This window comes from Penaeus chinensis, chromosome 33, assembly GCF_019202785.1.
Source record: "Penaeus chinensis breed Huanghai No. 1 chromosome 33, ASM1920278v2, whole genome shotgun sequence".
In the NCBI taxonomy this organism is placed as follows: Eukaryota; Metazoa; Arthropoda; class Malacostraca; order Decapoda; family Penaeidae; genus Penaeus; species Penaeus chinensis.
In genome coordinates, this window is record NC_061851.1 from 34,019,259 (window position 1) to 34,036,758 (window position 17,500).

The following is a 17,500-nucleotide window of genomic DNA, read 5'->3' on the forward strand; positions in this document are numbered from 1 at the left end:
CTCGCACGGGAAACGGTCTCTGGGGCCTCAAATGCTACTGGAACTGTGGTCTCTTCGTTCCTACGGTGTCTGGATACTTACTATGAACTGGAAGCACGTCCCTCCCGTCTATGTTGAATGTATTGTGATTTTAACAATGTATGCACGATTTGACAGGAGACGTTGGAGCCGAGAGACACTGCCGGTACTTCAACCTCGTCTCACGCCCTTATTTCGCTAGACATGCCACTATTTCCTCCCTCGCTCCCTTGCCCCGGAGATAAAGATGCCCCGCAAGCACACCAAACGATTGCCTTACCTAGAACTAGAGAGAAAAAAACGAGAAAAATAGAGTCCCTTCCGATCGGACTTCTGGACACCCGAAGAATGACAAGTGCTGACCGCGATGCGCACCGGGAACGTCAAATAATCTCGAAATTCGAATATTGTTACACTTTTCGTGATTATACCTCAATCTACATGTGATCCTTTAATATGAATAACACTTTGAGAAATAATACATTAGAACAAAGACGTAAAAATTCCAGGTACTTACTTCTACATGTAAAAAAAGAGAATACAAATATTAACGAATGTACATGTTCCCTAAAATGTAAAGATAATTTACAAAAATCTATTCAAACCAATACAAATATCCTAATACACAAAAATGTAATCTCAAATTACCAACATCAGAACTAAAGACACAAATGAGTCATAGTATTGTCTTGGCTCGAACTCGAACGCGCAGTGTGTTTGGTGCAAGTCACTGATCAGAAAACCGGGATTTCAGTCGTTTCTCTCTAGGATTCTGATTATAAGCCTTCGCCATGACTTTACAGTGCCTCATTGGTGAGTTCTGGCGTTCTCTTTTGCGTGTAGGAGGAAGGGGTGGTAATTTGAGGGCTGGGCGAGGAAGGATTTTGGGTTTATATAGTATGTGGGTTCCTGAAGTGTCATGTCCTTTTGTTGCTTTTAATATGAGCTTTTTGACTGAGTTTATCTTATTTTAGTCATTATACATATTGATGTAACGTGGAAATTATGTCAGATTTTAACTGCATCTTCTCATTTTCAATAAGATCATAGGGTTACATTTTGTTTTCGAAAACTTGTGTTCATTATCCTAATTTAGTAATGTTGAATATATGAATAAATATTCGGTAATTTTTCACACAGCCATGCAATTATTATTATTTGTTTTGATCATTTTTATGTGTGTTAATCTGCAGTTTTTTATTTTTATTTTTAGCTCACGCAACTGTATATGAAGTGACAATATTTACTATAACATAACGCAATGTCTGTTGACTAGTGTGTGCGCGCAGTGTGGAATTCTCACTCTTTCCACGGATGGGTAGCGCACACGACCAACGTGCAAGAGCGCCTGATGCCGAGTCTGCCCAACACTCTCCAGCAGCCGTGAATGCGCTTGGAGGATTCCTTGTTTTCCTGGGCGGCGGGGTTGGGGGCAGCAGCTCTCCAGGAGGGGGGGGGGGGTCGCAGAGGACACAGCCCTCCTGCATTAGACAATATAGTGACTGATTCAGTTCTGTCATTACAGCTGGGTTTGAGAATTCAACACTGCGCACACACGACTGGAACTCCCAGAAAAATAGTGAATAGACGTTATATCATGATACTGTAAACCACAGCCTCTAAGTTGAAATGTTCTTAATTGTTTATGAAGTGACCCTGCTGTGACTTAGCCCCTGTTATTCCAGTCACTCCTAGGAATCCACAAACACCACTATATGAACCAAAAATGGTATAGTTTGTTTCCCACAGGCTTATTGACAAGATAAATTTGCCTGTCATGGGCAGAATGACTGAAAATAAGACACTTTTTCTTTATGGTATTTCCTTCGCAAGTTGAAAATAAGAAAATTGTGTATCACATAATATTTTGGCATACATGTATAGGAAAATTTAAAGACAATATCATAAAGAAATGGAAAAAATATGCTCGCTGATTCAGGAAATAATCTGCACAGGCCAAGAATGTCAGAAATTAAGAATATAACTTGTGACAAAAGCAATGCAGAAAGCAAGTCCAGGGCCGAGCCGTCAATAGGGGATACGGTTTTTGGATTGGAGTCGGAGGGCGAAGCACCTGGGTTAGGAAGATTTTTGGTTCATACGGCAATGTTTGCCTGATTTCCCAGGAATGGCTGGCGTGCAGTTATTTTACACACAGGTACCAAAACTTGTTTACATAATTTCCGATGGAAAACAACAGATTCACACATGATACAATGTGCATAATTAAAACAAAGAATAATAATTGCAAGGTTGGATGGCTGTGTGAAACTAAATATTACCCAAGAAACCTTCCTAATGTTAAGGCTTTGCCTCCAGACCCCTACCCTATTGCTGTCTACTTACTTTCCACGTGGCTTTAGTACCATATGGTTGTGTAAAGTTCTAAGCACAGCTACAGATAAAGAATGATGAGGGGTTGGAGGTCAGGCCCAACCATCATTTGTCAGTAAATGACATTTTCATGCAGTTAATTGTTATTTTCAAAGGACTTATTTGATACTGATCTTTTTATCATTTATAATTACCCAGATTAAATCTGTATCAATTGATTACAGTTGCTTCTGCACTTAACAATCCTTACAGAAATTGGTATATTTCTCATATATAACACAAGGACTGCCTAGGGTAAATCTTTATGGCATGGATGCACTAAGTTAGGGCAAATTGATGATATTCTTGTAGAGGTCAAAAAAATATAATTATTGGTAATAAACATAATCTGGAAACACAAATGGTAACACAATCTCTTTAAGGAAAAAGAATTGGAAAGTGCAGCTCACAGCCAATACTCACTCCATGCTCCTGAGTTTTAGCTCTATCTTGGTGTGCATACCAATGTGAAGAAATTGTTCCCCAGAGGGTGTCGGAGGGGGACAGAGGCCCAGTCATGGAAACTTTGATTGTTGAGTAAATTCTGACATGAATTTGGAGTCTTAGTCTGTGGCAAGAAGAATTACCCAGTTGTTATGATTTCAGACTTTGTTATTATTAGAACATTATTAACCCTTGTATCCTGGTGCTTCACTATCCACATGTGGTCCAAAAATCTGAGCATTAGGCTTGCTTGAGTGGCCATTCTCATGGGTGTGTGGCCCGTGGGCCAGGCACACAGACAAGACTTGCTTCCCCTTTGCAATGTTCTTATCATTATATGCATAAGCATTTTTTGATTTTATGCCATTTTTCAGTGCTTATATTTGTCATTTCATAGGCTGTATCCAGATTGCAATTGACTGTTTTCCTTGCACAGACTCCATATCATCATAAGGGTCCATAACTCATGTAGTAATAACAATTTCATAATATACAGAGCATCTAGAGCAGAACCGTGTCAGGTGATACAAATCTCCATGACATATTGTAGTAAGATCAAGCTTGCACTGGTTCTTACATATTGATTATTTGCTGATGTTTGCACTCCATCTTGGCAGAATGTATATGGTGAAGATCAAGGTATTGCTTGATACACTGATACACAGACTTTAAGAATAAATTTTGGCCTTCCTTTTACCTTGTGCATAAAGTGTGAGAGATTCATGTTGAACAAATTGTATATAAATAAAAAAAGGAAAGATCCCCCACCCCCCAAAAAAACTATGCTGAAGGCCCTTTTACTAAATTTCTTATTCCGGTGCCTGAAATAAGCAATTTAGTGAAAAGGCCTATGGTACATTTGTACATTTTTGTTCTTTTCACTATTTTATTAACACAACAGGTTCTGTGCCATTGTTGCTTAGGCAAAAGACAGCAAAAATTCATCAATTGTGTCCCAGGAGTTAGGTTACTTAATTCTCATATGTCCACAGGTGCAAAGTTCAATGACTTTGTATTGATGGCTACAGACATGAGCCATCTGCAGAGCATCATGGTGCAGAAAGGAGGTAAGCATTTGATGTTGTACAGATTTTTCTGTTAATCAGCAAGGACTTAATTATTTTTCCAAATAAGTGAATTATTCTGTGTTCGGAACTGCTTGTCCAGCTCCGATAGATGACTTGTTGACCTGGATAGACAAGTTGTTTCTGTTCAGAGCTTTGTGCCTTTGCAGTGCTCAGCTGGTAAAGAAACATGGTGAATGCCATAGTCAATTTTCTTTTTATAATCGTGTTGGTGTGGAATTATTAGATGAAAACTACTATGTACATCCTCAAATTCCCTGTAATACACACTTTTAACAGATTCTTCAATAGATCTAATGAAAAAGTTGGTACATTGTGACATCTGACATCTCTGTTTACAAATTAATGTTGAACTCAGCCTGCTCTCTGGAGGTGCAAGTTGTTGATGTGTCCAGACAAGTCTGATAGGGTTCTGAACATTTTTCCCAACTAGCTTGCTTGATCATCCAAGTTAGACAAGCAGTTCCAAACACAGCTTAAGTCATAATTACCAGTATATATTAACTTATTCAGTGAACCGTTGTCATGACTCAAATGTATGTGCCATTTTACTGTGATATTTATTGGAAATGTTATAGATGTCTTAGCTAAAGTACCCGTAATTTGAAATTCTAGCAGAAAAAATAAAACTGTAATGTTATAAAGAGATTGGTTAATGGTCTTTTTTGTTACCTAACAGATGACGACAAGATGTACAAAATGTCATCAAACCTAGTGATGGCAGTGTCTGGAGAGCCAGGAGACACAACCCAGTTTGCAGAGTACATTGCCAAGAACATCCAGCTGTACAAGATGCGCAACGGCTATGAATTGGCCCCCTCTGCAGCAGTTCACTTCACAAGACACACTCTTGCCACACACCTGCGCTCTCGGGTATGTATTGCTGCCTTATTTAATTTGGTGTTATTATAAACCTGAGATTATGGAGTAGTTATGAGTTATCCATTCAGGAACAGGTATAGGTCTTCAAACCTCCCACAAACAGTGATTAGTATTGCATGTGTTTAAGTGTCGATATCCAACACTGAATAGTTGTCTTTATTTTTACTTTTCATTTTGTGAATGCGAGTAGATTAGTTTGCTTGTTATGAGTTCATTCATATTAGTTTGTCTTATAATATTATGTAAGTTCAAGTATATACCTTTAAGAATATCAACTTCATTTGTGACCTAGCACTGCTTTAGATATTTATTGTTACAGTAGTAATTGTAAATCCTCCCCTAAAGCAAAAGTTAGCACATCTCATTTCAGTGTGTAAGTTAGGTGGTGTTAAGTGCCATTTGTTGTGACACCATAGCAAGATTTTATTTAATTTTTCATATTGGACTTTATCAAAAGTAGTTTTATATTTTTTAGTTATTAAATCACATATCTTTTGTTTCTGAAAAAAAAACATTGAAAATTGGTAATAATTATGTTGCCCATTATGTTTTTTATAAGGTGTCTAAAAATTGATATGATGTATGCAGTATTGCACTCAGAAAAAAAAAATTAATACACCTATTAACCCACTGACCACAGATTTATGTACTATCCTCTGTAGGTTTTTTTTGTAAATTTTGTTACATGTGCTTCACATGTGCTCAGCTAGCAAGGAGTTTATCAGTAGGCCCTAATGACCATTCCTGATTTCCCCATTCCTTGAAATTATGGGAAAATGTGCTCTTCTTTCTAATGCTATTAATATCGATACTGTTATCATTCTCATTGATATTATTAACATTAAAGACAATGAAATAATACAAAAGAAACTTTCCCAAAAATCAGGGAAAAGGGTAAACAGGTGTGAGATAGATATGACTAATAACTGACTCCTTGGTGACTAAACACTTGAAGACCCATCTATGTGGGTTAATATAGAGTATCTATCTATCTATACCTACATAGTTTCTCTCTCTCTCTCTCTCTCTCTCTCTCTCTCTCTCTCTCTCTCTCTCTCTCTCTCTCTCTCTCTCTCTCTCTCTCTCTCTGTGTCACTCACACAAAGCATTGTTTTATTTTTTTAACTGCATTTGATAACCTGCTTCAAAATCATTTTATATTTTTCAGGAACCCTATTTTGTAAACTTGTTGATGGGTGGTTATGACACAAATACCAGCACAACCGAACTCCATTACATGGATTACCTGGCAGCATCTGTGCCAGTCAAATATTATGCCTTTGGATATGGTGGCATGTTCACTCTCTCCATTATGGACAAGGAATACAAACCTGGTGAGTTGCCAGAGGAAATGCTCTTGGACTAGACATAAGCTAAAATGAATTATCAGTAGAACGAAGTCTGTTGTAGTCTGTATTTGTTGACATTACTTTTTGGGGGCAGGGGGCTTGGTCTGTTTGTCAGTTGAAGCAAGTTTCTGTATACTTGGTGACCTTCAGATATCTTTGGAAATATGTTACTATCTCAGATATTTAGATATAATAGCAACTTTTTAAGTAATAGATATGACAGTCAAAAAGAAAGAAAAATTTATCATGCCTTTCCTGCTTTCCAGACCTAAACCAAGAACAGGCCTATGAACTCCTCAAGAAATGCACCTCCGAGATCAAGCGAAGGTTCTTGGTCAACCTTCCCAAATTCCGTGTCAGAATCATCTCCAAGGACGGAATCAAGGATCTGCCTCATATCGTTGCCGAGGGCGAAGCACCATAAATGAGAGGTCTAAATGGGGTCAGCTGTGGGATTTAAGGGGTACAGTTTCATGAAGAATTAACATTTCCCATTTATTTTCCTTCCTATTTCCATAGCAGGATTTGGGGGAAAAGGATTCAATATTAAGCACTGTTTTTATGAATGAATAGTTCCGAGTTAGAAGATCTTTTTTTGTAATTTGTGAAATGTTGCTGATACATACTATTTCTAGTGTGGTGAAGAGCAATGTTTGTCTGATATCTTCTGAAATATAATAGGAATAAGAATCAGTGTGTTTCCTTGATATCCAGTATATAGTTATGTGGACTTCTACATTGTAAGGTAATCAGTGGAATTTGCTTATAAAAACTATCCATTGAATAAGGTATTGGTTCTATCGTACTACATTTTAAATGTACCACCTCAACTATGCAGCCATTACACTTGTAAATGAGATGAATGAAAGTTGAAACTGTTCAGTTTATTCTCTGATTTGAGCTACTTTAGTGGAAAGACATAAAAAGGAAAGTGCAGGTTATATAGGTTTCTTTCCCATAAATTGACTTAAATTTTTTTATCGGGCTACTACAGATAAAAATATTAAAATAATGGTAGTTATTACAAAAACAGCTCCCAAAAGTTTTGATATGCTAGTTGATTTTCTACTACTATTAATAAAGGGCATTAAAATTTAAGTGATGATGTTGCACCTGAATGTCAAGACACTTGATAGCCGCAGCCGCCGCTGCCACCACCACCACCAACCCATGTCCATTGTGGTCATGGGGGGGGGGGGGGGGGGGTATAGGAGCTGGAGACTGAGGCCGTGTGTTGGGTCCTATCTCTTCCCCCCCCACCTTTTTCTTCTTCTCTGCTCCAACACCTTCTCCTATCCACTTCTTAAGATATGAGAGCTGTGTTGAAAAGAGAAAAGGCTGGCTTTAGATCAGTCCTGAACAGCCTCAGGGGAGCCATGGGTACAGTATTCCCTTTTAGTTGTCTAGCTCTTACCCCTCATGGCCCCTAATCCCTTGCTCGTTGTTGTCGTAGGAGGGCTTAGGAGATGGGGATTGAGGCCTAATGTTGTTGAAGACCGCCCCTACCTTGGTCTGCAGCCCTAGCCTCAACTTATATTACTTATTTCTCCTCCTTTCCTTTTCCTTTTCTTCATCCCCTTGTTCAGTCTACTTATCCTAATCCTTAACTCATTTTTGCTGTTTTTGCCACAATAGTTTATTATAATGCTCCCTACTCCCTTAACCCAATGGCGACAGGTCACGGCTATCGCCGTCATAACAATACGCCCAATTTGAGGCGTGCGGCTGTCCGCAGCAGCGCCGCGCCAAATCGCCCCGAGGCAATGATTCGGCTTGATGTACCGAATTCATGCGCTCAGAGTCGGCGCGTTGCCGCCGTTCGCCAGAGCGTAGAGTTTTTTTTAATTTTCTATACCCGACGCCATTGGGTTAAATCCTTCCTGTTCTAACAACCTTTACCTTATACTATACACCATCAGCTCCCCCTCTCTACCCTTTTCACTACCATACTACCCTCTAGTATTATTCAACCTGAAACTTTACCCTTGTCATTAACTCATTCCTAACCCTTTTTGCTGCTATACTTAACTATAGTGCCATATGACCTTTGATGTCATATAGCACTTCCTTACCTGTGGACTTTACCCCCAAGCCTCAAGCTATCACTATATTTTGAATATGCCGCTGTGGCCTTAGATGTTGATGGGGCAGAAAGTTTTCAGTAAACAAATTACCCCTCACGGGTACCCAGAGGGATGAGTTATTTCTCTTCCACACATACTCCAGGCTTACCATGGCCAATATCTATTTTGTACCATTATTTGAGGTATCGAGACTTTATCAGCTAGCCTCACTGACATGAACTTTTCCAGTTGGCATCAGGATGTGGAGCAGCATAGTGTCCTAGATGCCAGCAATTCTGACACTAATGGTGGGGAGGTTGATATGGTCGGACATATAAACATCATGGGGGAGGCCATGTCTATGGAAAGTAATCTTAGCAATATTGGTGGAGGACTTACTAGGAGGTAATTGGTGGAGGCCTCTAGGGGGAATTGTTTAGCATTATGCTGATACTGCATCATTTTCAGTAAAGTCGGCAAGTAAATCTTCTCCACTGTCACCAATCTTGTAGACAGGACAGTTTGGACAAATGGGCCCAGTAAAAGTATTGAGGGAGGGATGAGACTAAGTTTGAATGGGTTTGCCAGTAAAATCCATCAGGGTTGTTGATGATCAATCAAACTGCTGTGCACAATCATGCATCTGTACCATTTCTGGTGGCTCCCACTAATATATTTTACAGGGCTACCCTACCTATAAATTCGAGCCTGAGGGGGCAGTGCTAGGATTCTTACTTGGACGTATGCTGACGGGTTTTCTCTTGGTTTTCCCCAGTGCTGTCCTTCATTCTGCCTCTCCCTCTTCCTTCCAAGATGTTTCTATATTCTCCCAGCATCTCTTCTTCCTCCATCTTATGTTTTCACTTCCACACCCTCCCTCACCTAGTCAAATTCTTTTGCCATTCTAAATCCAGACATCCCCACTCTCTACCACTGCCTTGACACCTACCCCTTTTTCTTCTTGATCTACTTGTGGCAGACAATGTTAATGTTTCACTATCTTCTACCACACCCTCTCCTACACCTACCTCTTACTCTACCATTCAGATGTCTGTCCCCTCTTCTCCCCCTCATAAGAAAAACCCTAATTTCTTCCTCTTCTACCCCACATACGTCAGTCTCATACCTCTTCTCTTCTCAAAAGAAAACTAATTTCTCAAGCCTCCCCAAACAACTCCATTGCAAAAATTCTTGAAAAAAACTCATAACTATCTAATGTCCCAAAATGACATCCACCCTCCAATATCACTACTCCCACTCTGTGCGCATTCTTTGTCTCTGCCGATATCATCCACCCACTACTCGTGTTCCCCTACTCCCTTCTTCCCGCTACCTCCCAACACACCCCATCCCCTCCTGCTGCATCTACACCAACTCCCTTCCTTCCCCTACCATCCTTTCCACTCCCGGATTCATACCTGAATACTTTTTGTTACACCAATGCCCTTCCCCAGATCCTCATCCTCGTGACACCCCTGATATTTCTCCCCAACATCCCTTATCTCATCCCCTGGCTCCTTCCCATCAAGCTTTTCCTGCATGCATTTTTATCCTTAATGTCTGCCTTCACAAGACTCTGACACATCCTTCTGTATCAATTCCCAATTATCATTTTGTCTCTTCCTAACACTCCCTTTCTATTTTGTCTATATATATCCATCAGAAAAGACCATGTTATACCTCAAGCCACTGTCACTTGCACAATTATTTGCATCTTTCTTTGCTGCTGGATAAGTTTTTTCAGTCTACTTCCCTTCCCACCCCATTGACTTTGTTGCCTATGAAACTACTTTCCCCAACTCCAACCACCTTTCCTCATAGTAGTTTTAACTGCTGCCATACTCCCATGGCCGAGTCTTGGAATGCTTTCTCTTCACAACTAACTTTATTATTCTTAATTCAGTTCACCCCACACAATCTCTTTCATGCCTTGACCTTTCTTTGTGCTCCCCTTCCCTCCATTTAGACTTCCATTGGTCAGTTCAATGTTTCACAGTAACTGTGCTAAGACCTGCCTTCCCATCCATCCCCAGAACCTCTTGACTTTATACCTCCATATGTGTTTTATGTTGGACCAATGCACTTCGTTTGAAACGCACAGCCTTTAGCAGTTATCACTACAAGCGCGACACCTATAGTCAGCTATCAGCCCTTATATCTTTAAAAAGAGCATCCATCTGTCTTTGCCACAAAATCTAGATACTCTCATTTTGATCCTCTCCAAGTTGCTACTAAACTGGGGAACTATTTCAGCCAGGTCAGTAGTGGCTCTCACCTTTCTCCACACTTTCCTTCCATTAAGACCCCAGAGAATGCACTCCCATATCCCCGTCTTTCTGCCGAGTCCTATAATACTTTTTCTTCCTCAGAACTCCACTCTGCCATACAGTCATGCTGCAACACCCACGAAGGCCCTAATGGGATTCATTACTTTATACGACACCTCCCATCTTCTTTTCTGTCCTTCCTGTTAACTATATTCAACCACATTTGGACAACAGGAAATTCTCTTCACTGACACAGCCCTTAGTCTCCCCTTCTTGAAACTCAATAAATTGGGTACCCTCCCTCAAGATTACCACCTCATTGCTCTAACTAGCTGCTTGTGTAAACTTTTAGAATGATTGGTTAACTTCCACTTAATGTGGTATATTAAATCTCACAATCTTTGACTTTCCTCCCATTGTTGTCGTGGAGTGACTTAGGTGACAGAGAATGAGGCCCAATGTAAGAGATCACCCCTACCACAGCCCTCACCAACTAATTTTGCATCGTCTTTTCTTCTCCCCTATTCCTTTTTTTCTCATCTTCCTCTCTTTCTGTCCTCTTCCTAAGGTGTGAGAGCCATGTTGAAAGGATGAAAGACTGGCTTTGTGTCAGTCCTGAATGGCCTGTAGGTTTTGTAAGGTTTGTAGAGGTTGAAGCAGTAGAGGGAAGAGGGCGAGAGGAAGATGGGGTGGTATGAAGAGAGGTAGTACTGTTAAGAGGAAGACAATAAGGATGAAGAGTAGTTATAAGGTGGATGGGGGTAGACAATGAAGAAGACTGTGAAGTAGAAGATGGAGCAGAGGATGTTGGGAGAGAGGAAGGGGTGTATTCTGAAGGTTGAGTAATGACCTAGGTGGATGGTTTGGAATGGATCGAGTTTATTGCAGACATTGAGGAGGGGGTATTAGTAGCAGTCAGAGCCATGGTCATAGGAGATGCAAGATTCAGGAAACCAATGAAATCAAATTTAGGTAGGCTAATTGATGAAGGGTCAAGCCTTAATGCCCCTAATAAGGGTAAAACACTCATTATTGGCCATGGTGAGCCTGTAATAAATAGGGAAACAATCTACCTTTCAGGGCTCCCATAAGGGGTAAGGGCTAGACAATTAATTAAGGGAATACTGCACACATGGCTCCCACAGGCCATTCATGACACACAAAATCAGCCTTTCATCCTTTCAGCACGGCTCTTACCTCTTAGGAAGTGGACAGAAGACGGGGATAATGAATAAGAGAATAACAGGAAAGAAGGAAAAGAAAAGACCATGCAAAATTAGTAGAAGTTAGGGCTGAAGACAAAGGTTGGGGTGATCCCCTGCATTGGGCCTCAGTCCCCGTCTCCAAAGCTCCCCACAACAAAGAGCAAGGGATTGGGGGGTCAAGTGCAGTATAGCCAGTGTCTGACGATTCCACTTTTCTCTCAGCTTTTGGCACAGACATTTTTGCCATTTGTTTACTACACTTACCTGATAATGGGCAGTGCCTTAGTGCCCTACTGGCAGTGCTCTATCATATGGTCACAGCATTAGGATATAAATGATTAATAAAGTTAATCACTTGCAAGGTAATTAAAAAGGGGCATGACTTTCATGCACACACATTTATTCACAATTAGTCCCCAGATACAATCAAATATTTCCAATTGGGGAACAACAGCTAAAGTGAAGACAGGGATCATCTAAAGGAAATTTAAATTTACCTCAAAATGGCTGCTAAATACTTATACTTGGGAAATACCATCATAATGTTACTTGAGTTTGCCACAGTTTTACATTTTTATTTGTTTTTATTCTGTATTTGGTTTAATTAAAAATGGCATGGTCTACAAACCATACACTAGTATCTAAAAGTAAAAAAATGAAAATCCCATACAAGGTCTGTAGTAAGAAACTATATGATCTTCGACAATTTTGTTTTACAAGGCTAACAAAAACAGTTTTTGAATTTGAGACAGATACTTACACATCTAATATGAACAATTAAAAAAGGGATATAAGAAATAAATTCAAATGTCATGCACAGGCTATATGATGCAAGGAACGAAGCAGGGAAAAATAGTTTAAAAAATATACAACAGTCAATATATTTCATAAATCTATGAAAACAGTCTGTCCTTGCAGTATTTAAATCAAGGTAAAACGAGTCTCTTAATACATGACAAAGGATATGCAATACCATAACAAAACTGAAGTGTGGATGTTAAAGAAACAAATAAATAAATTTTAAAATGATTTTATTATACAGATATAAAATATTATATATGAATGTTTTCCAAAAAATTACCCTAGTTTCTGTACTAGTCATGATAACTGTTATTATCTTGTCTGAACACAATTTATGCAAGCAAAATTTCCTTACAAAACGAATACAAAAATAACTGGATGTTTTGTAATGGATTGTGAAATTGTGAACTTCTGCTCAGAATATAATCAGACCATTTAGCTGTGTGGGGGGAGAAAAAAAAAAAAAATAATAATAATAATAATAAAATGTGCAATTTTGAGGGGCATTTCAGAAATATGCTATGCCCTACAATAGTCACGTAGCTGCAACAGATCATAATGAGTATATAGTTTTTTTGTTTTTTTTTATAACAACTTCATATATATTAATATATATGTGTATAAACTGCATATGTACTATCTTATTCATTTTTTCTTACATGAAGTGACTGCCATGCATAGGCTATATGATGTTGTATGGAATGAAGTTGTGAAAAATGGTCTCTATAAAAATATCCTTTCCATATCCAGTTCTACATCAGTATAAATTTTAACAACTGACAACATCTGTAATAACTTCCAAAAGTTTCAACATTTTATATATCTTATTTCACATTATTGTTTTTCATTTCACTATATTTTGTCATTACTATAATACAAAAACACTTAAAAGCACAAACTGAACCAATTCACTATGGACACTTTACACATCCAATATTCAAATACTTGTATCTTTTCAAGTACAGAATCATGAACAGAAAAAAAATCCAGTTAGTACACAAATACAGTTAAATGTTATTCACAAAATACAGCAACTATTTTCACTGAAACTAGAACTGCAATGAGGATTCAGGGATCTAGCATTTAGTATATAGCATTTAGTATAATGTTAAAGCATATGTCACCATCTAGCAGACTTGCTAAGAAAGCTGTATTTTGAAAGGAAGTATCTATATGAACTATTTAGAGAATAAACTGTTCAGCTGGCTAGGTTTTATAAAATAGCAAATACTATGGAAATAGGCAGCCAATTTTTCACATGTACAATAGATGTTCCCCAGAGCAATATTCATTGCCAATCTGCAGCACAGCAAGATTCAAGAAAGCAGGAAGAAAAAAAATTGAAGAGAAAAAAATGCTACTGATAATCTGTCTCATACTGTCATTTGTGACTATTATATAAAGAATTTCAGGGTATTGTAATGTGACAAGACAGAAGAATCTTATTGCTACTGAATGTGATTAAAGATTTGAATATCACAAAAATACATCTGCAAAAATAGAGAAAGAGGCCAATGAGAACAGTGTGAATGTTGAAAAGTATCAATAACCAAGTTTTTAAAGCTTAAAAAGAGAACGAAAAATGTGACAAGACCACATGGAACTCAGAAATACTGATCTGAAATGAGGTACAGCTCTAGAGGCAATGAGTCTGCCTTAGAAAACTTTTTTTCTTAATGGAAACAATAAATTCCTAAGTAATATATGTGCCTACCAACAGAGGCTCCAAAATATAGAACAGAATTTGTACATCAACTAAAAAAAATCCACAACACAAGATATAAAACAGAAAGGCATATCTAATTAAACTACATTTTCATATTTTAGAAGCAACTGATTACTCTTACATTTCACAATTGCTTTTTAAAACTATAAAGTACTTTCCCATCACCAGCATAAAATGTCTATAACATAGTAAAATATATACTTATATCACTGTTCTAACTAAATATGGTCAAACACATAGAAAATCTTCAGATTCACAACATGAGATTACCATGCCATATTCAGCATCACATATTAGATACAGAGATTCATATTCCTTTTCTTTAATATACCGAGTCATTTGCTAGAAAATATCAAACATCACCTTATATACAAAATCTGGTACAAACACTGCTTGCATGCATAAGAATCATAATAATAATAATGATGATGATAATGAAGTTCCCTTGACAATAATAATTACATCTTTACTTGGCTACAAAACTAAAAGAATCTCATAGCTCAAACAAAAAAAACATGAACATAATCAGATATCCTTCATATTTTCTTAAAAACTAGATAAAGGGCACCAAAAATGTGAAAAATACATCATCATTTCCTTGTCTCTGTCATTGCATAACCAAGTTTAGAGCATTTCTATAGCTGTAATAATAATAATAATAGATGGAAGACACTAAGTCTCTTCAGACATTGTTATTTGTTCACATTCATGAGATTATGCAATGCTGTTGAATGGTAATTTACTCTTTTTCTCAGAATGGTACAAGATAGACATGTCATGCATTTGTGCACACATACATTTCAGCCTACAAACATCATCAGTACATAACCACACACATAAACACATGCAATCACGCACACATTTGCAAATATTCACACACAAACACATGCACACATATGCACACAGACACTTGCAATCAAACACACAAGAAGAAACTGAACAGCATAAAATAATAAATGAACATCACATACACTACATTCTCTCATAATCATACCAAAACATGTTAGTATTCTTGTGTCCAATATAATCAAGAGTACAAATGCAAGTCCAAGTATGAAAGAGCACACTTGTGCCTGTAAGACATACTGTGACATCTAAAAAACACAGAAGCATGAATATTTTGGAACGATTCAAATTTTCTCACGAAAAAAAATTGGAATGGCTGACTTCTACATTAACTTGTGCATTGTACCGAAAAACTTGGGGTTGGCAGAACTGAGGAGCACAGCACATTATTATTTCATTTTGTATTGTGAGTAATAAACCTCCATAAGACAATTAGGAACTATTACTTTAAGTATGTGTAAAGTGCCATTGGCACTATTATCCAAGGACACGCGGAGTTCGATACAGCATCCAAGCTGATCATAAATGTAACAGCAGCCTCATATATGACAAAATTTGCAACTGGATAATAAACATGGTGCTAAAATACCCTTCTGAAAAGCACCTACATTTGCAGTTTATATTGGCTGGTATCTTTGTCTGCTTGAGGTGGCTTGGAATTTGCCACAGATACAGATAACATGAAGGCTTCTTTTCATTCTTTACTTATCTTTAAAAATAAAATTTGCACAAATAAAGAAAAGGAAAGAAGTTGGAAATGAATATGAATCAAATAAACTCTTCCTAACTGTAATCACAGAAGCTTATTTGGAGGACTTCGATCATCTGGATTTTAGAACAACTAAAAAAAGTTAATATTGTGAAATGACTCCTCATAGGCTTTCATAATCAAACCACAAAATATATAAATTTGCATGTAAATATTTTGTGAATATACTATCAATAATAATTTCTTGTGTATATTTTTGGTCTAGAGAAAAGTTTTAGGCATGAAGGGCTTACCTTTTGTCTTTAATTGTGCAAAGGAGTTTTCCCTAATACGTACATGCTGCAATAATCAAAAAGGTTCCCTTCCATAGCACACAAGTATTTGCAAAACAATTCTGGTAATTGCAGTTTTAAATACAACATTTTCTTAATGTTATTTGACCTGAGGCATTTGAAAATGAGTGCAGACTTCCAGAGAAAAGTATGTATTATTGACCCACCACTCTTCTTTCTACCCTCTAAGTATAGAGATTACAGTGAGCAATGGAGTACATTGTACAAATTCGGTTGGTTGAATTCTCTTTATAAAACCTATCATTCTCATCCAGTCCTGAGCCAATCACTAAGTTGCGCAAGTTACAGTAGTTTGTTCCAAAATCTATCACAGCAAAGGAAACTCCAGACTCGCTCACCCCCTAAGAAAGAAGAGAAATGACTGTCATTAGCACATTGTGTAAAAGAAAAAGGAATAAATATATAACAAAATCCATCTTCGTTTTTGTCTCTACAATTCTTCAGTCTACTATAATGAGGGAAATAAAAATACTAAAATGCTTAGGTGACCCTCCTTCAAACCTACCACAATGCCCATTTAGTATTAAAGTTAAAGTCTAAAGTAGAAATAGATAGAATTTAATTCTTTCACTTATCTAACAACCCACTTCAAATATAATTCATAATCCATCAAGTAACACCCCATGTCCTAGTGTTCAGAACTAAAAGAGCACCGGTACAACAACAGGCAAAAGACACCTACCGTTACGTGACACTTTCCATCTATGCTATTCAAGGTGAAGTTCAGCTTATCCTCAAACTTGAGATAAGGGGTTTTGTGTAAGCCTCGGATAATATTTCCATCTTCACCCAGGTACTGTGGAGATGCATGTAAAATTAAATATTGGAATCCTTGTAGCATGCATAGCATCTCATGCCACAAGGAATATAATTGGTACCAATCACTGATATGAAAGACAATTCCTGATAATTAACTGAAAGGATCTGATCAGAGAGCAAATGGCAAAGGAGGTATACTGTATCCAAAAATTGTGTCAGCTTAGAAAATATTGCATTAATCATACATATATTAACAGTTTCAGTTTTGAAAGAATTTTCCTGAAAATCATTACACAATCCATTTAACATGAACTACATTTCATCTAATTCCTATAAATGAGAACTTCCTATCAGTGTTTTTGTAATATAGAAATATATGCTTCTGCACATCAATTTACCAGAAAACATTTCTGCAATTCAGGGCAAGAGGGAGAGAGAGAGGGAGATGTACATATTTGTATATGTATACATACATGTATATACACATGTATACATACATGTATATACACATGTATACATACATGTATATACACATGTATACATACATGTATATACACATGTATACATACATGTATATACACATATACATACATGTATATAAACATATACATACATGTATA

The 17,500-nt window shown here is 37.5% G+C and overlaps 3 protein-coding genes across 4 annotated transcripts in view; 1 reads left to right on the plus strand and 2 right to left on the minus strand.

Moving 5' to 3' along the window:
* The window catches only part of LOC125043366 (microtubule-associated protein RP/EB family member 1-like), a 45,885-nt gene extending 45,470 nt beyond the window's left edge, over positions 1-415 (minus strand). For both annotated transcript variants that reach the window (XM_047639457.1, XM_047639455.1), the window contains exon 1: positions 299-415. The gene's annotated coding sequence lies outside the window, so the exon portion shown is untranslated. The remainder of the gene's footprint in view (positions 1-298) is intronic.
* A 268-nt stretch (positions 416-683) lies between these two features.
* Positions 684-6,841, plus strand: LOC125043367 (proteasome subunit beta type-2-like). Its single transcript, XM_047639458.1, has 5 exons — positions 684-831; positions 3,828-3,902; positions 4,600-4,793; positions 5,971-6,136; positions 6,418-6,841. Exons 1-5 carry the CDS (start codon positions 810-812, stop codon positions 6,573-6,575), a joined length of 615 nt encoding a protein of 204 aa, XP_047495414.1. The 5' UTR covers positions 684-809; the 3' UTR covers positions 6,576-6,841.
* A 5,859-nt stretch (positions 6,842-12,700) lies between these two features.
* LOC125042995 overlaps positions 12,701-17,500 on the minus strand; it is a 15,000-nt gene continuing 10,200 nt past the window's right edge. Inside the window, exons 4-5 of the mRNA XM_047638916.1 lie at positions 16,804-16,917; positions 12,701-16,462 (exon numbers count right to left, since the gene is read on the minus strand). Coding sequence (XP_047494872.1) covers positions 16,286-16,462; positions 16,804-16,917 — 291 coding nt within the window. The 3' untranslated portion in view covers positions 12,701-16,285. The remainder of the gene's footprint in view (positions 16,463-16,803; positions 16,918-17,500) is intronic.

Bases quoted from the DNA above. Each gene is read 5' to 3' on its own strand.
- LOC125043367 (XM_047639458.1), top strand. From the start codon at position 810: ATGACTTTACAGTGCCTCATTG. The intron at 3,903-4,599 runs GTAAGCATTTGA...GTTACCTAACAG, and splicing joins CATCATGGTGCAGAAAGGAG to ATGACGACAAGATGTACAAA. The intron at 6,137-6,417 runs GTGAGTTGCCAG...CCTGCTTTCCAG, and splicing joins GGACAAGGAATACAAACCTG to ACCTAAACCAAGAACAGGCC.